The sequence below is a fragment of the Oncorhynchus tshawytscha genome, linkage group LG10 (genome assembly GCF_018296145.1).
Source record: "Oncorhynchus tshawytscha isolate Ot180627B linkage group LG10, Otsh_v2.0, whole genome shotgun sequence".
In the NCBI taxonomy this organism is placed as follows: domain Eukaryota; kingdom Metazoa; phylum Chordata; class Actinopteri; order Salmoniformes; family Salmonidae; genus Oncorhynchus; species Oncorhynchus tshawytscha.
In genome coordinates this window covers 74,662,640-74,682,639 of record NC_056438.1, presented here as the reverse complement: position 1 = coordinate 74,682,639, position 20,000 = coordinate 74,662,640, and the positions used below count along the sequence as shown (strand labels likewise).

At 41.2% G+C, this 20,000-nt stretch overlaps 2 protein-coding genes across 2 annotated transcripts in view; both read right to left on the bottom strand.

Annotated features, from left to right (window-relative positions):
• Positions 1 to 14,985, bottom strand: part of sdhc (succinate dehydrogenase complex, subunit C, integral membrane protein) — a 19,698-nt gene extending 4,713 nt beyond the window's left edge. The window contains exons 1-3 of the mRNA XM_042329056.1: positions 14,867 to 14,985; positions 11,232 to 11,291; positions 1,693 to 1,794 (exon numbers count right to left, since the gene is read on the bottom strand). Of these exons, the coding sequence (XP_042184990.1) occupies positions 1,693 to 1,794; positions 11,232 to 11,291; positions 14,867 to 14,883 (179 nt within the window). The 5' untranslated portion in view covers positions 14,884 to 14,985. The remainder of the gene's footprint in view (positions 1 to 1,692; positions 1,795 to 11,231; positions 11,292 to 14,866) is intronic.
• A 4,510-nt stretch (positions 14,986 to 19,495) lies between these two features.
• Positions 19,496 to 20,000, bottom strand: part of atp1a2a (ATPase Na+/K+ transporting subunit alpha 2a) — a 32,839-nt gene continuing 32,334 nt past the window's right edge. The window contains exon 24 of the mRNA XM_042329055.1: positions 19,496 to 19,807. Within this exon, the coding sequence (XP_042184989.1) occupies positions 19,779 to 19,807 (29 nt within the window). The 3' untranslated portion in view covers positions 19,496 to 19,778. The remainder of the gene's footprint in view (positions 19,808 to 20,000) is intronic.

Sequence of the window (20,000 nt, the reverse complement as noted above, 5' to 3'; positions counted from 1 at the left end):
CACACTGTTATCCACTAGGCCCACACTGTTATCCACTAGGCCCACACTGTTATCCACTAGGCCCACACTGTTATCCACTAGGCCCACACTGTTATCCACTAGGCCCACACTGTAAACCACTAGGCCCACACTGTAAACCACTAGGCCCACACTGTAAACCACTAGGCCCACACTGTAAACCACTAGGCCCAAAGGCTACGCCCACACTGTAAACCACTAGGCCCAAAGGCTACACCCACACTAATCCACTAGGCCCACACTGTAATATACTAGGCCCACACTGTAATCCACTAGGCCCAAAGGCTACGCCCACACTGTAAACCACTAGGCCCAAAGGCTACGCCCGACACTGTAATCCACTAGGCCCACACTGTAATCCACTAGGCCCACACTGTAATCCACTAGGCCCACACTGTAATCCACTAGGCCCACACTGTAATCCACTAGGCCCACACTGTAATCCACTAGGCCCACACTGTAATCCACTAGGCCCACACTGTAATCCACTAGGCCCACACTGTAATCCACTAGGCCCACACTGTAATCCACTAGGCCCACACTGTAATCCACTAGGCCTAAAGGTTATGCCTACACTGCATTTTATGCCTCGAGTAAATCTGAGCTGAAAAAACATTGTAGGCTATTCCGCTAAAAATGACCAATTGGCGCATTTCAAACTATGCTTTTGTGAGGCGCAGCTGGGGAACTAGTTCTGTACGATAGCATGTGGTGGGGGTCGATAAACCAGAATTCATTGTTGTTTAAAGCGCCCAGTAGAAGCAAAAATGTATTGAACTTATTAAGGAATCAACTAAATCTATTGAATTCATTTGGTATGTTCCTTTAGCTTTCTGAAAAAGACAAGGGTGTGGGAATGCCTCTCTCTCTCTCTCCCTCTCTCTCTCTCTCTGTGTGTGTCTACCACTTTGTGTAGCCGTTAGCGATGATGCTAATGACAACAGGCTTCTGGTAGATGAAAAGGCTTCTCAATTTAAAATATTAAACTACAAAGTAGATGACACATACCTGGCAGAATAATATCATGATAAAAGGATATCTACACCCAAAAATGCCTTCCCCAGACCTCAGAAATGGTCCCCTGGTGGTTTAAGTGTTGTTGATATAGAAACCACAATGATGTTATTAAATTTTTCAAAAGTGTGATTTTAAGAGATGATTGATTTTGGAGAGTGAAAACCAGGGAAAAAAACAGAAACCTGTGTAAAAAAAAATAATAATAATAATTGGCCTTACATTATATAGCTCAAGATCCTGGGGTTAGTTTGAAATCTTAATGAACTACATTAACAGTTGGCATTTCATTTTCCCTCTGTACCGAAACAGAACCTTAATCCCCAAAAAAACACAATTCGTACCGAACCCTGGGTTTGGTGAACAATTACACCCATAATAATGAGTTAATTTTCTTGCGAGGAGCCCCTGAGTGGTTGTTTTGAGGTTTAAAAAAAAAGGTACTTGCTCCCCTGATCCATAAACAATGTCACAAAGCACTGAATCAAAGCTGTGTGTATTGTCTTCCTATTGGAGTGATCTCTGAAACGGCCTGGAAACTATGGAGAGGACAATCAGACGAGCACCCTTTCACAATTTAAATTTGACACAGCCATTGCTGAGGTGCAGTGTGAGAGTTTCTTAACTTATTCATTATTATTATGCACATAGCAAACTTACTGGTAGATGGTGATATGTGGCGACATGGGTCGGTTCAATTTGTTGTTTTTGGCCCAGAACTTGTTCATTTCCTCCTTTGCTGTGGTTCCCATTGGAACAGCACTAAAGAAATAGAGAAATTGTATATTTAGATCACTAGACAAATGCTAGAGAAAACACACACATTCAATTCCAACATAACATGTAATCACATTAAAAGAATAACAGAGACAAGTGGGCAGGCACATACACCAAGGGTTGGAACCGGTTCAGGGAACAGAACCGAAAACAGGAAAATAATCTAATTATTTGAGGAACAGAACCCGAACCAAAAGGGGATGTATACTGTTCCAGAACAGAACCCGAACCAAAGGGGATGTATACTGTTCCAGAACAGAGCCCGAACCAAAGGGGATGTATACTGTTCCAGAACAGAGCCCGAACCAAAGGGATGTATACTGTTCCAGAACAGAGCCCGAACCAAAGGGGATGTATACTGTTCCAGAACAGAGCCCGAACCAAAGGGGATGTATACTGTTCCAGAACAGAGCCCGAACCAAAGGGGATGTATACTGTTCCAGAACAGAGCCCGAACCAAAGGGGATGTATACTGTTCCAGAACAGAACCCGAACCAAAGGGGATGTATACTGTTCCAGAACAGAGCCCGAACCAAAGGGGATGTATACTGTTCCAGAACAGAGCCCGAACCAAAGGGGATGTATACTGTTCCAGAACAGAGCCCGAACCAAAGGGGATGTATACTGTTCCAGAACAGAGCCCGAACCAAAGGGGATGTATACTGTTCCAGAACAGAGCGCGAACCAAAGGGGATGTATACTGTTCCAGAACAGAGCGCGAACCAAAGGGGATGTATACTGTTCCAGAACAGAGCCCGAACCAAAGGGGATGTATACTGTTCCAGAACAGAGCCCGAACCAAAGGGGATGTATACTGTTCCAGAACAGAGCGCGAACCAAAGGGGATGTATACTGTTCCAGAACAGAACCCGAACCAAAGGGGATGTATACTGTTCCAGAACAGAGCCCGAACCAAAGGGGATGTATACTGTTCCAGAACAGAGCCCGAACCAAAGGGGATGTATACTGTTCCAGAACAGAGCCCGAACCAAAGGGGATGTATACTGTTCCAGAACAGAGCCCGAACCAAAGGGGATGTATACTGTTCCAGAACAGAGCCCGAACCAAAGGGGATGTATACTGTTCCAGAACAGAACCCGAACCAAAGGGGATGTATACTGTTCCAGAACAGAACCCGAACCAAAGGGGATGTATACTGTTCCAGAACAGAACCCGAACCAAAGGGGATGTATACTGTTCCAGAACAGAACCCGAACCAAAGGGGATGTATACTGTTCCAGAACAGAACCCGAACCAAAGGGGATGTATACTGTTCCAGAACAGAACCCGAACCAAAGGGGATGTATACTGTTCCAGAACAGAACCTTCATTTTAAAAGCATGGGAAACTGTTATACAGTCCAGGCATTTTTTTCCCAGTCCCATAAAAATCACAATACATTTGCCTATGCAAAGCCCTCCCTCTGTCACTCTGAAACGTATTCCTGCCCCCCCACCCTCTCTGAAGCATAGGTTACTGTAGGCTACTGACGATGTTACAAGCGTAATTCAGAAATTAGGGAGATATTTATTTAGAGAAGAATGGATTGACTTTTTCGAATGTTAGTTAAGGATACTACAGTGATCACATTTCACATTGGATTTATTAACTACAAAAAAGGTAAGAACTGTTTTTAAGCAATGGTGAAGATCTAACAAGACGCATCTGCATAGCATCCTCCAACTTCGGAAAAATGTTGAGGCATTTTGACACGGTTTACCAGTTCGATAATAATTGGAAGTTAATACAGCTCTTATTGCCCAAAACAAAAGACGCCAAATCTTGCAAAGCCTCAGAAGAGGCAGGGAAAAGCACCCCCTTCTGACAGCCCTTCTTCGGCCTCGGAGGATGATTGCTCGGAAGTAGCACCAGCATGGTTCAGAAAGGGTATAAGGAAAATCCAAGAGACTTTATGAACGCCTCATAAAGATGGATTCCCCAAGTCTCCCTCCTTGCTCGCACCCACTGGAAATCGAGAGGACCCATCTACGGAGGCAGCTGCCTGGCCCAGTTGCACCCAGGGCATTACATTTCTATGGTACCAGGACACAGTCTGCATACTCTCAGCTGCCAGAGCAAAGGAAGAGTACGGAGTACGGAGATGCCAGAATAATGATCATTCCGGATCTTTCTCCCACACAACACAAGATGATGGCTTTCTCCCGACTAAAGAGGATTCATATAGTAACCAAAAAAGTGTAAAATCAAAATCTATTTTATATTTGAGATTCTTCAAAGTAGCCACCCTTTGCCTTGATGACAGCTTTACAGACTCTTGGCATTCTCTCAGCCAGCTTCATGAGGAATGCTTTTCCAACCATCTTGAAGGAGACCCCACATATTCTGAGCACTTGTCTGCTTTTCCTTCACTCTGCAGTCCAACGTCCAACTCACCCCAAACCATCTCAATTGGGTTGAGGTCGGGTGATTGTGGAGGCCAGGTCATCTGATGCAGCACTCTCCTTTGGTCAAATAGCCCTTACACAGCCTGGAGGTCAAATCAAATGTTATTGGTCACATACACATGGTTAGCAGATGTTAATGCAAGTGTTGCGAAATGCTTGTGGCATTGATTAAAGTGGCTAGTGATACATTTTTACATCAATTTTTCCAATATTAAAGTGACTGGAGTTGAGTCAGTATGTTGGCAGCAGCCACTCAATGTTAGTGGTGGTTGTTTAACAGTCTGATGGCCTTGAGATAGAAGCTGTTTTTCAGTCTCTCGGTCCCAGCTTTGATGCACCTATACTGACCTCGCCTTCTGGATGATAGCGGGGTGAACAGGCAGTGGCTCGGGTGGTTGTTGTCCTTGATGATCTTTATGGCCTTCCTGTGACATCGGGTGGTGTAGGTGTCCTGGAGGGCAGGTAGTTTGCCCTCGGTGATGCGTTGTGCAGACCTCACTACCCTCTGGAGAGCCTTACGGTTGTGGGCGGAGCAGTTGCCGTACCAGGCGGTGATACAGCCCGACAGGATGCTCTCAATTGTGCATCTGTAAGGTTTGTGAGTGCTTTTGGTGACAAGCCAAATTTCTTCAGCCTTCTGAGGTTGAAGAGGCGCAGCTGCGCCTTCTTCACAACGCTGTCTGTGTGGACCAATTCAGTTTGTCTGTGATGTGTACGCCGAAGAACTTAATACTTACTACCCTCTCCACTACTGTCCCGTCGTTGTGGATAGGGGGGTGTTCCCTCTGCTGTTTCCTGAAGTCCACAATCATCTCCTTTGTTTTGTTGACATTGAGTGTGAGGTTATTTTCCTGACACCACACTCCGAGGGCCCTCACCTCCTCCCTGTAGGCCGTCTCGTCGTCGTTGGTAATCAAGCCTACCACTGTAGTGTCGTCCGCAAACTTGATGATTGAGTTGGAGGTGTGCATGGCCACGCAGTCATGGGTGAACAGGGAGTACAGGAGAGGGCTCAGAACACACCCTCGTGTGTTGTGAGTCATTGTCTTGTTGAAAAACAAATTATAGTCCCACTAAGGGCAAACCAGATGGGATGGCAAATCTCTGCAGTGTCACCAGCAAAGCTCCCCCACACCATCTCCGTCATGGTGGGAACCACACATGCCGTGATCATCCATTCACCTACTCTGCATCTCACAAAGGGTAAGGGTAACAAAACATTTCTGCAGCATTGACGGTCCCCAAGAACAGTGGCCTCCATCATTCTTAAATGGAAGAAGTTTGGAACCACCAAGACACTTCCTAGAGCTGGCCACCAGGCCAAACTGACCAATCGGTGGAGAAGGGCCTTGGTCAGGGAGGTGACCAAGAACCCAGTGGTCACTGACAGAGCACCCAGAGTTCCTCTGTGGAGATGGGAGAACATTCCAGAAGGACAACCATGTATGCAGCACTCCACCAATCAGGCCTTTAGGGTAGAGTGGTGAGATGGAAGCCACTCTTCAGTAAAAGACACATGACAGCCCACTTGGAGTTTGCCAAAAGGCACCTAAAGGACTCAGACCATGAGAAACAAGATCCTCTGGTCTGATGAAACCAAGATTAAACTCTTTGGCCTGAATGCCAAGTGTCAAGTCTGGCGGAAACCTGGCACCATCCCTACAGTGAAGCATGGTGGTGGAAGCATCATGCATTGGGGATGTTTTTTCAGTGTCAGGGAGACTAGTCAGGATCAAAGATGAACGGAGCAAAGTACAGAGAGATCCTTGATGAAAACCTGCTCCAGAGCGCTCAGGACCACAGACTGGGGTGAAGGTTCACCTTCCATCAGGACAACAACACTAAGCACACAGCAAAGATGCACTAGTCTTTAAGATATCTGTACCTGCTATGCATAGCATCACCCGAATTAGGTTCATTGTAAATTACACATATATTGTATAAAAGTCCATTGACTGTTCCCTGTAACATGAAAATGTTTTTAGTCACAAAATAAATGTAGAATTAAAGCGACAAACATCGTCAACAATAACGACCGGACTATTTAGCCCCACTTGAGCATGTAAAAAACAAACAAAAACAGGATGTGATTACGGTCACCAGCCGCACACTCAAAATGTCAACCAATCGGCATTCCCCAAGGCTCCCTTGAAACCAGTGCCGCGCGGTGTCAAAAGTAATAACCACAAACGCACCTATGCAGCACAGGAAAAAAGACAAGCTATAACCTTTACCAGACGATAACTTTCATCCCTCAACAATGAAATGGGGACAATTAGTGAATCATCACCATCATCCTGAGTTCACAACCAAAAAGGTTAAAAGAACACTCCTTTTACTTCCCTGTCCATAACAGTTAGTCTAGAATCGACTTCTCTCTTATTCCTGCAGGCAAGGGAAGTTTAACTACTGGGTGTAAGTATTTACCAAGATCTATATCAGATCATTCTGCCCTGCTGGCTTCATTACCAATCAGTAAAACACAGCCACCCTCAAGGTGGTGGAGGTTTGGCACATATTTACTAAATAATCCCACACATTTGTAAGATTTCTGAACACTCATATCAACAGATCTTTTTAGCATCAATAACAACTCTGCGCACCCCCCCCCCCTAATTTTATGGGAAGCTGTTGTTGCATATCTGAGGGGCTAATCATTTTGTTTACCTTATACGTAAGACATACAAGGCTAAAAAGTAGATTTGTTGGAGAAAGACATTTCTTGAAAATGAACATAGTTCCTAAATTAGACATTTGAGTCTAATGTTTGTATAGTTGAGTCATCAAAGAGATTGGAATACAACACCCTGACGACCCACAAAGCAGAACATGTTTTTAGGAGAACAAAACAAAACTACTACAAACATGGAGATAAAGCAGGAAAGTTGCTTGCTCGACAGATAAGGAGAGAGGAAGCTATTAGAGTTATTGGCTCTATTAAGCTACCCAATAACACAGTTGTTCAGGGTCCTGAGGAAATGAATCTAGCCTATAGGGAGTTTTATGAAAACATTGTACAAGTCTAAAGGGGATGCCCCTGCCACAATGCATGAGTTTTTTGAACAAACTCAATTGACAAGCTTTAACTGATGAGGAGAGAGAGTACTTGGAGAAAGAGATCACATCTGAGGAAATGGGGGAAACCATTTTCAACACTGCAAGAGGATTTCCTATTGAATTCTATAGACCCTTTTAACACAAACTAATTGAGCCTCTTTGCAATATATTTAACCTTGCCACAGAGACAGAAAAGCTCCCAGACGCACTTGAACAAGCACTGATCACAGTTTTGTTAAAACCTGGGAAAGATCCTCTGCTTTGTGGGTCGAATAGACCAATATCTCATTGAACACTTCATATAAGATTCTTACAACAACAAAAAATCATAGCTCTGAAGACTAGATAAGGTTCTTCCTGACTTGGTTGATAGGGAACAAACAGGATTGGTAAGAAACCGAGCATCTCCTGATAATATCAGAAGATTATTTAATATTATGCATTATGTAGAGAATGACCAAGAAACATTAAGCGGAAAAAGCTTTTGACTACATAGAACGGAACAACCTGTTAGAAGTTTTACAGAGGATGAATAGTGGACCTCAGTATGTCGGGTCTGATTAGATTACTGTACAAAGGTCCGGTAGCTCAGATCCTGACGAATGGAAACAGTTCTCTCTATCACGTGGCACAAGATAGGGTTGTCCCGCTAGACCTCTTTTTCTTTGGCTATAGAGCCATTGGCAGAAGCTTTCAGATCTCATCCAATCATAGTGTTCGTATAGGTGGGCGTGAACATCTGGTCTCACTATATGCTGATGACATTCTGCTTTACCTCACCAAATCAGAACTCACTCCGGGCATTAGTTGACATCCTGAGAATATGGGACCTTTTCAGGATATTAAATTAAAAATATTGAAGAGTATAATCGTGTCTTTTAACAGGGCAGCTATGCAGAACCAAATTTTAAACCAGCCATTTTCTTTGGAGACTTCAGAAAATGACATATCAGGGATAGCAAATTCCTTCTGAAATTATTAAGACATATCAACTTGGCTATACTCCACTTCTCAAAAAGGTTGGAGAAGAATTAGATAGATGGAAAGTCAATTGTGTAAAGATGAATATATTACCACAATTCTTGTACCTTTTCAAAACCTAACCCTTTCCCATTGCCAATGTTTTTTTCAAACAACTTAACAGGAAGGTCTCTTCATTTCTGTGGAAAGGGATCCCCCCCTAGCATGAAACACACACCTTTATTCAAACCATACCCAGGAGGGCTTACTCTACCTGACTTCCTGTTGTATTACTGGGCATCTCAGCTAAAGGCTGTGTGGGTATGGCAAGATGCAACAACAAGTTCACCCTCTTGGAGACAGGAAGAGCGTCTTTCCCCGGTTTCATTGGCATCTATACCTTATATTAGCCCCACCTTAAGCTTTGCCAGGTCTCATAAACAACCGTTTCATTAAAAACACTAAATATATTGATTGAAGTCTGTAAACAGAGGGGCATCGATCTATATATGAATAAACACCTTTCTATAAGAACCCCATCTTACCCAAACCCCTGAGACATGGCATTACACGTTCTTGGTTCAACAAAGGAATTAACACATTTGGTCATCTGTATAGAGAATGTGAACTACTATCCTTTCAACAACTGGCATTTCATTTTCAGTTTCCTCAAAGTAATTTCTTTAAGTACCTACAGGTTGGGCATTATGTTGCCACTCAACAGGGAGGTAAGGATTCAGTCCATGAGTAAATCTACACCTGATAAACTGTGGCTGGAAAGGAAAGAGGTAAAAGGTTTCATTTGTTACATGTACTCTGGTCTCCATGCTCTGTCGGGGAACGATGAAGCGCATGATGACCGTGGTCTCATTGTTGAGGATGAGAAATGGGTTGAGTTCTTTTTAGATGCTCAGCATCTTTCATTTAAAACAAGGCTCAAGTTGATGCAATTCAAAATTTTACATTAGGGTCTACTTTACACCAGAGATTAAGATTCATTCTAAATATTCAACATGTTTCCCAAGGTGTAAAACAGGGATGGGCACACTGATGCATATGTTTCTGTCCTGCCCTGAACGAGTCAATTATTGGAAAGACATTATTCCGATCTTATCACAGGTCACTAATATGACAGTACCACTAGATCCTTCCCTTCACTCTTCTTTGAGAGGAATCTGTTCAACCAGTTAATATTGGTAGCAAAACCAGATTAGTTTCATCAGCAGTCAATACAGCCAATAAATGCACAGCTTTTATATGGGAAAAGTGACACTCTGTCAAGGAGCTAAAATAACTTCCTATATTCCATCTGAAAAAAATAACATACAATTATGATGCAATAACCCCTGTGAATTGACTGATGTCTGGGGGGACTTTCAGCAGTTCGAGTCGTCACTTTAGATGCCTCATTCTCTTAATGTATCATTTGTTTTTGCATTGAATAATATATTTTCTAGCATTGGATGTGAAGGTCATTCTGTTTTGTTTTATTGTTGTTAATCATTGAAGCCAATACCGGATGAGGGGAGGTGTTCATGTGTTGGGGAAGGAAGGCTTTGGCACGAAGTGCTCCCATTTATCATGCTATTTTATGTAGGTGGGAGGAACAACTGGGAATTATCTGTGTCCTATTTTGTTGATTGTTAAATAGTTTTTTTTATTTTTATAAGGAAATAAATATATTGTAATAAAATAAAAAAAAAAATCTAGTGCTGCTCTACAAGCGTGTTAGCCAGAGAACATTAAACCAACTCGGAAGTTCAAAGATATTCAAAGTTCCTCTATAGAAGCCACTCCTCTGTAGGTATAACTCTGTGGGCCTGATTCAGATAATGCATGCCACAAGGTGCTCAGCTCTTCAAGGCAAGCATCCTCCATCCTCACCCTCAAAATGTCAGTTGCATCTCACACCCTACACTGTGACCGTCAGCACACTGTGTCTTTCATTGTGATTAAACCATGCTGTTACGGCAAAATACAATTTGCTCTTAACGACTTTCCTAAACAAATTAAAGTGCTTACCCACTCCACACCATGCTGCTCTATGTGCCCTGATTGGTGTAGTAATTTAATGTAATGTAAATGTATATACACTACCATTCAAAAGTGTGCGGTCACTTAGAAATGTCTTTGTTTTTGAAAGAAAAGCTCATTTTTTGTCCATTAAAATAACATCAAATTGATCAGAAATACAGTGCAGACATTGTTAATGTTGTAAATGACTATTGTAGCTGGAAACAGCTGATTTTTAGTGGAATATCCACATAGTTGTACAGAGGCCCATTATCAGCAACCATCACTCCTGTGTTCCAATGGCACGTTGTTTTAGCTAATCCAAGTTTATCATTTTAAAAGGCTAATTGGTCATTAGAAAATCCTTTTGCAATTATGTTAGCACAGCTGATAACTGTTGTCCTGAACAATGAAGCAATAAAACTGGCCTTCTTTAGACTAGTTGAGTATCTAGAGCATCAGCATTTGTGGGTTCGATTACAGGCTCAAAATGGCCAGAAACAAATAACTTTCTTCTGAATCTCATCAGTCTATTCTTGCTCTGAGAAATGAAGGCTATTCCATGCGAGAAATTGCCAAGAAACTAAAGATCTCGTACAACGCTGTGTACTACTCCCTTCACAGAACATCTCAAACTGGCTCTAACCATTATTTAAAACCTTGTCAACATCTTGACTATATTTCGTATTCATTTTACAATTCATTTCACAATTCATTTCATGTATGTTTTCATGGATAACAAGGACATGTCTAAGTGACCCCAAACTTTTGAACAGTGGAGTATATTTTTAAAAGGAAGGGAAAGGAATGATGTAAAGCAGTATTCTTTTGGGGGGGGTTCAGAACTTTATTTTGTTGGTCGGAACAGTGCAACAGAAGGGGAAAAAAATAATGCTTCTGTTCAGAACGAAACGATTGGAAAATAATTTCAGTTATAACACCTGACACTGACACACACACACACACACACATACAAAATCTACTCACTGTCTGTAGAAAACGCCAAACTGAGGGCGGGACAAGCAAGTGCCCTGTCGGGCTAGTGTCCTGTGAGAGAGATCAAACAACATACATTTTGTAATGTTAGTAAAAATATGGTTTAGTATAAACAACAAAGTCTGTTTCACTGAGCCACTTCCTATTTCCTCAGAGGAGATTAGAGACCACACTTCTAACTCCCAGCTCGATAATGGTGAAACCATGTTGAGCTAAAGCAGAAATAATAATACACAAGCAAATCAGTTCAACATTTTCAAGGATGTTCATGTTCAAACTAGAGCTCTGCTACCCGACTCAGGGTCTGTTTTTCAATAACTAGGGCAGGGCCTGTTTTTCCATCAATAACTAGGGCAGGGCCCGTTTTTCCATCAATAATTAGGGTAGGGCCTGTTTTTCCATCAATAACTTGGGTAGGGCAGGGCTCTGGTATCACCAAATTGATCACTAATATTTAAAAGCTGAGCCATTTTCCTCGTGCTCTGCTACGCAGTACAGTCATATGACTAAGATAAGAGATGGACCTCGGTCAAATATAAGACAGGAGAGATGATTTCACTTAGTCTAAATTAAGAGTGATGAAAAGTTGCTAATAGCTCTCTAATGTCTGGTCATTGAGAAGAGCAGCCCAAGTGCAGTCGTTAGTGTAGGTACTCACAGACCGAGCTGCCATGGACAGAGAAGAGCAGCACATTCCTTTACTAATGGAGGAAGTTAGTTAAGGTTTGAAATAATTACGGTATGTTTTTGTCAAATACTATATTGGTTTGGGCTTAGTCAATTTGCAGTGTACAAATTATTTTTAATTGATTTCCGGGCCCCCAACTAACCCCTGAAGAAAGAAATTGTCCAGCAGCTGAAGGTAGTTCGGGTACTCATGCTCACGCATCGCCTGGTTATGGAAACATAAGGAACGTGTCTTCCATATCAGCGGAATTGTTTACATTTATTACTACACACATTTATAGGGTCAGTGGTCGCATTGGCTTTCAGAAATCCGAATTATCAAAATGCAGACCATCAAATAAAAAAATCACCTGCGTATTATATTGAAAGTCAGTGTTTTTTTTTCTTCAATAGAGTGAAATGGGGAAAGAACTATAGTTTTTCTAAACACAAAATACAGTTCGGCAGAAAATAGTTTATCACATGACAACAGAAGTGCAACGCTATTTGGCTAGCGGCCACACAAGTAAATTAGCTTCCAATGAAAAAGCAAAGTATTTTTTGCAAAAACAATGCATGGTCATCATATTTCTAATGTTTATCATAGAAAGAATGTAGCCAGTTACATCATTTAATCTTGCAACCGGAGAAAAACTACACAGGAGGAAAGTACGGAAAGTACCAGAGAAAAGTAGCTTAAACAAAGAGGAAGGGGTGAAGCAAGAGGCATAACTTAGACAGGCCCAAAACCTGTCTTCTCCAGCAGGTGTCATTTACATTAAAATCATTTGCTCACAGAGCGAGGTTTTGTATGGCGGTCAATAAGAGTGTGTCGAATTTGGTTAACAAAAAATGTCAAGCTTATTTGCTACGTGTGGCTTATTTGATCGCGTATACATTTTCGTAATGATTAGATTAGGCAACTGAGAAATACACGTTATATCGGAGTTGTACCTGTGGGTCTGCTCTCTCATTGGCCAGAATGGTCCCAACCTGATCTTGCCCCCTCCCTACTGCCTTCCATTTTTAAAAACATTTATTTTAGGTTCCGGAGAGGCCACTTCAGTATCCGGTCCATATAACGGATAATCTGTTGCTACACATCAGTCGGAACGCTGTCTGTCAAGAGCAAAGATATTTCATCTGACTTGAAAAGTGCAAATGAAGCACGAAATTAGTACTTTTACATTCATGATTTGGAACGAACCCTGCCTGACTGAAGCCGAGCAGAATTTACAATTAGAATAATTTTAGATGTAACGTTACGTGTACAAAACGCAGCAAGATGGTAAACGTAGAAAAGCTTTCATTTTCTGCTTGAAAAATGCTCAATTCTGCGTTAACGCACCCCCAGAGGGTGAGGGTTATTGTCTACACAGCCATATTTCCATGTTACAGCGATTGTTTACAGGAAGCAGGCGGAAGAGAGAGGCTTACCTGTGATAATTAACTATGAGTCCCCAAACACCTGTGTATAAATGGAAGACTGACGCCACAAACGTGTTGTCACTGAAAAATACTATCGGCTGCAACTGGAGTATGTTTTGGCTGCCAGACCCAATTCAGCTCTAAACAGAACATCTAAGGTTCTTGGAATAGAAAGAGTAACATTAAGCTCAATTTACCTTTTTTATTTTTTATTATGTCTCACTAATATGAAAGATTAGGTCCTTATGCTTCCAAAACCGCAAGTGACATGTATTAATGTTCAGATTGAGCATCAGGTCTCTTAACTAAACTCACATTTACAGAAGTTCGGACACACCTACTCATTCAAGGGTTTTTCTTTATTTTGACGTTTCTACATTGTAGAATAATAGTGAAAAGATCAAAACTACGAAATATTACTTTCAAGAAATGTTAGATTCTTCAAAGTAGCCACCCTTTGCCTTGACAGCTTTGCACACTCCTGGCATTCTCTCAACCAGCTTCACCTGTAATGCTTTTCCAACAATCTTGAAGGAGTTCCCACATATGCTGAGCACTTGTTGGCTGCTTTTCCTTCACTCTGCAGTCCAACTCATCTCTTAAAGTAATGATTGACTGTCGTTAACTTTTTTTTAATGAACTTTTAACAAGGCACACCTGTTAACTGAAATGCATTCCAGGTGACTACCTCATGTAGCTGGTTGAGAGAATGCCAAGAGTGTGCAAAGCTGTCATCAAGGAAAAGGGTGGCTACTTTGAAAAATGTCAAATATAAAATAGATTTAGATTTGTTCAACACTTTACTACATGATTCCATATGTATTATTTCACAGATTTGGATGTCCGCTATTAGTCTACAATGTAGAAAATAGTAAAAAATAAAGAAAAACCCTTGAATGAGTAGGCGTGTCCAAACTTTTGACTGGTACTGTACGTGTAATGTAATGGAACCGAGTTTCATTATCAAGGGTTTTGCTCCTAACACCTGTGTGTAACTTTAGAATGTGATAAAAGGTAAAGGGCTTTGTTCAAGAACCGTATCACAATTGTGATTTAATTGACGTTTAGATGGGGTATTTGGCTGTCGGAGCGTCTAACGCTACCTCTAAAAATAACATACAATGTCCTTGGACATTAAGGACTAAAGATAGGCTCCTTATGAGTCACTTACATATTGTGTTAGCTAGCTAGGATACCACATATATAATCTAGCTAACTAGTTATATACATGAAACTTGGAAGCATTGCTTCCATAAGAATGTAAAGCTCATTGTAGCGTTCATAACTATCAAAATAACTTGGTGTAAATCTAAAATATGTCACAGGAGCTAGCTAACTAAGCATGCTAACGTTAGCATGTGTAGCAAGCAACGATGTTATGACGACAGTAGGGTGAAGCAAGCTCTCTGGCTAAATAAATCTATTTGAACACCACTCTAAGACAAATTAATACACATATGTCAAACTAACAAACGAAATGTAAACATCAATAAACTGTCTCAATGTTAGATAAAGCACAGCTAACTACTGACCTTAGAAGCAACGCCATTGTTTCTTTAACAGCTGAAACAGGATATGGCGTAAACGGATGTTATTATATTTTTCCTGGCGGTCCGATTAGTGCTAGACGGGATGCTTGGGACAGCCATACCAAAGCCTAACGACCTTGACCCTGACCCCTAACATTAACCTCGACCCTTACCCACTTAAAATGTAAATTTCAATCGGGGGTATGTACGTCCCAAGGATACCGGATATCAAATAACCTGACGGTCCCCGTGAGAAGGTCAGAATGGAAGGTCAAAAGGCCCAAGGAAAAAAATGATCTACACCAAAGATTATCTTTTACATTGAAAAAAATGAAAAATATGTCTTCAATTATTGCGGGCAAGCGAGATCAGGTGGGACCATTCTAGCCAATCAGAGGGCAGATATGCAGGTGAACAACAGACATACATAGTTTATCTCAAAGTTCCTGAATGCCAAGTGCATCCACTTATATCAGTACATTTGTTAACAGCCTAAACATTACAAAACTTCTATTAGATCAAATAAGCTTTGTGTAATTCGACACTCTTTCATAGACCTCCATACAAAAAAAGGGTTTATCTCATGGGAACAAATTTTGGGCTGAGTAAATCCTCTCTCTTCTCCTTTTCCTCTCTGTCTACACTAAAACTGAGTTTAGGCTATTTGAAATGCTTTTGTCAAAACTTGTTGAGATTTCCCTGAACCCTGCAGCTGTTAGAAGGATTTTTTTGCCAGATTGCAACCATTTTAGGTTTATACACCCCACCCATGGTCGATAATCATAAGGTTAAATTATCCCAATAATGAACTAAAGGAGACTGACATTACTCCTTATAGTCCAAGGATCTTACCTGTTCTGTTAAGAGGTGAATTTGCTCTGAAAGTCAAAACAGCCAAATAGTTCATCTAAATGTGAATTGATTCTAAATTAATATTATTTTTTTATATATCTTTATTTAACTAGGCAAGTCAGTTAAGAACAAATTCTTATCTTCAATGACAGCCTAGGAACAGAGAGTTAACTACCTTGTTCAGGGGCAGAACGACAGATTTTACCTTGTCAGCTTGGGGATTCCATCTTGCAAACTTTCAGTTACTAGTCCCCAACGCTCTAACCACTAGGCTACCTGCCTCCCCAATTGTGTTACGGTTCTAGCAACATAAATCATTCTACTTTCATATCTCATCAAAATAATTTCACAAATGCTAAATACAATGCATACACTGTTTATAGTGGAATATATCACAGTTGCAAGCAACAGTATTTTTCAGTGACAACACAGGTGTTCGGAGACGCATATAGCTAATTAGCACAGGTACAGTGCATTTGGAAAGTATTCAGACCCCTTGACTTTTTCCACATTTTGTTACGTTACAGCCTAAAACGGATTAAATTTTAAAAATGTCCTCATTAATTTACACACAATACCCCATAATTACAAAGCAAAAAAGGTTTTTCGACATTTTTGAAAATGTATTAAAAATTAAAACAGAAATACCTTATTTACATAAGTATTCAGGCCCTTTGCTATGAGACTTGAAATTGAGCCCATTGATCATTCTTGAGATATTCATACAACTTGATTGGAGTCCACCTGTGGTACATTCAATTGATTGGACATGATTTGGAAAGGCACACACCTATCTACAGTGTATATAAGGCCCCACAGTAGACAGTGTATGTCAGAGCAAAAACCAAGACATGAGGTCGAAGGAATTGTCCGTAGAGCTCCGAGACAAGATTGTATCGAGGCACAGATCTGGGGAAGGGTAACAAAACATTTCTGCAGCATTGAAGGTCCCCAAGAACACAGTGGCCTCCATCATTTTTAAATGGAAGAGGTTTGGAACCACCAAGACACTTCCTAGAGCTGGCCACCAGGCCAAACTGAGCAATCAGGGGAGAAGGGACTTGGTCAGGGTGGTGAGCAAGAACCCGATGGTCACTCTGACAGAGCTCCTGAGTTCCTCTGTGGAGATGAGAGAACCTTCCAGAAGGACAACCATCTCTGCAGCACTCCACCAATCAGGCGTTTATGGTAGAATTGTCAGAAACTTCCCAAATACAGGTGTGCCCAGCCTGTAATGTCATACCCAACAAGACACAAGGTTGTAATCGTTGCCAAAGGTGATTCAACAGAGTACTGAGCAAAGTCTCTGAACACTTATGTAAATATGATATTTCCATTATTTAATTTTTTATACATTTGCAAAATGTTTTTTCTTTGTAATTGAGGTATTGTGTGTAGATTGACGAAGGAACAAAAAACAGCAATAATTTAATCAATTGTAGAAAAAGGATGTAACGTAACAAAATGTGGAAAAATTTAAGGGGTCTGAATACTTTCCGAATGCAGTGTAGTCCACTCTGTCTTCTATAAACAAGCGCTGTAACATCCGAATGCAGTGTAGTCCACTCTGTCTTCTATAAACAAGCGCTGTAACATCCGAATGCAGTGTAGTCCACTCTGTCTTCCATAAACAAGCGCTGTAACATCCGAATGCAGTGTAGTCCACTCTGTCTTCCATAAACAAGCGCTATAACATCCGGATGTCTTCCATAAACAAGTGCTGTAACATCCGAATGCAGTGTAGTCCACTCTGTCTTCTATAAACAAGCGCTGTAACATCCGAATGCAGTGTAGTCCACTCTGTCTTCCATAAACAAGCGCTATAACATCCGGATGCAGTGTAGTCCACTCTGTCTTCTATAAACAAGCGCTGTAACATCCGGATGCAGTGTAGTCCACTCTGTCTTCTATAAACAAGCGCTGTAACATCCGAATGCAGTGTAGTCCACTCTGTCTTCCATAAACAAGCGCTATAACATCCGGATGCAGTGTAGTCCACTCTGTCTTCTATAAACAAGCGCTGTAACATCCGGATGCAGTGTAGTCCACTCTGTCTTCCATAAACAAGCGCTGTAACATCCGAATGCAGTGTAGTCCACTCTGTCTTCCATAAACAAGCGCTGTAACATCCGGATGCAGTGTAGTCCACTCTGTCTTCTATAAACAAGCGCTGTAACATCCGAATGCAGTGTAGTCCACTCTGTCTTCTATAAACAAGCGCTGTAACATCCGAATGCAGTGTAGTCCACTCTGTCTTCCATAAACAAGCGCTATAACATCCGGATGCAGTGTAGTCCACTCTGTCTTCTATAAACAAGCGCTGTAACATCCGAATGCAGTGTTGTCCACTCTGTCTTCCATAAACAAGCGCTGTAACATCCGAATGCAGTGTAGTCCACTCTGTCTTCCATAAACAAGCGCTTTAACATGGAGATATATGGCCGTATGGGAACACTAACCCCATAAAGGTGTGTATCAATTTAACCTTGAGTTTAAATTATTATTATTTTTCTCCCTCATGTTAAAGATAAGGTCCTTCTGCTTCCTAAACCGTATGTCAAACGATGTGTGTTAATGTTCAGACAGAGCAACGCTGCTCAGAGAGTCATGATCAAGGGCCAAGGTTATACAGGCTGTATATTGACCTAGGTAGTGGATGCGCTTATCATTCCATGACCTAATAATACTAATGTTGTAATAATATATTTGGGAATAGGTTACAAGAAAGGACAAACATCATCAACCGCTTCGTTCAGATTAACTTTATTTCGTATCGAGACACATTTCAGAGCAATTTATTTTCACACAACACCCCATCTGTCATTTTGTGTGTCCCAATGGCACCCTATAGTCCCTGTATAGAGCACTAATTTGACCAGTGCATATATGGCTCTGGTCAAAAGTAGTGCACTGTGTATGGAATAGGGTGCCATTTGGAACGGAACCCTAGCCTTCAGGACTGATGATTGATGCAATTAATGTTTAGCTTTTGAAGTACATTTTATTTGGTGAAGCAAAAAACAATTCATGGTGCATTTGTATGCTACAGCCGTTTTGCAACATCTTGTTTGTTTGACATTTGGGTTTTGGAAAGTCCTTCCAGTGTAGTTATTGTCAAAACTCAGTAATATCAATCACAATTACAGGCTTTCTTTGCAGCGGTATCCTCTATGATAACCAGAATGGTGTACTGATCCGTGCAATAACAGACCAATTGTCTGACAGACAAACACAAAGCACACACACATACTGTAAAAACACACATACTCTGAGTATACAAAACATTATGAACACCTGCTCTTTCCATGACATAGAATGACGAGGTGAATCCATGTTAAAGCTATGATCCCTTATTAATGTCACTTGTTGAATTGACTTCAATCCGTGTAGATGAAGGGGAGGAGACAGGTTAAAGAACAATTGTTAAGCCTTGAGACATTTGAGACATGGATTGTGTACGTGTGCCATTCAGAGGGTGAATGGTCAAGACAAAATATCTAAGTTCATTTAAACAGGGTATGGTAGTAGGTGCCAGGTCCACTGGTTTGTGTCAAGAACTGCAACGCTGCTGGGTTTTTCACGCTCAACAGTTTCCCATGTGTATCAAGAATGTTCCACCACCCAAAGGACATCCAGCCAATTTGACACAACTGTGGGAAGCATTGGAGTCAACATGGGCCAGCATCCCTGTGGAACGCGTTCGACACCTTGTAGAGTCCGTAACCCTGACAAATTGAGGCTGTACTGAGGGCAAAAGGGGGTGCAACTCAATATTAGGGAGGTGTTCCTAATGTTTTGTACACTTAGTGTGTACACACACACACACACACACACACACACACTAGCAGCAGTTACAGTGGTAATATACATTTATTTTCAGTGGTAATGTAGGCTGATTTTCTGATTTACTGATTACGTAGGCTTGTTTGTTATTTTCAAAGACAAAATACAAATTGTAAGGTAGTTTTGCTGTTCTTTGCTTAGCTAGACCTTGCATACACACGTACTCACTCATTCACACACACACAGAAATTCAATCTTAACAATAACACATTTCTGAACGTTAGTAATATGTCTCCAGTTCCACCCAACCTATAACAGAGAAAGATTAAAATGAGTCAGACAAGAATGATTGGATTAGTCATCATTACATAGTCTTCCTCTCAGTGCTTTAATATGACAAAACCCTTTTAACGCAGTGACTCTCTGATCCCCAGCACATCAATATGATTATTAACATGACTGATTAACATGAGCAAATAACTGTCACGATGAATGATCTTTT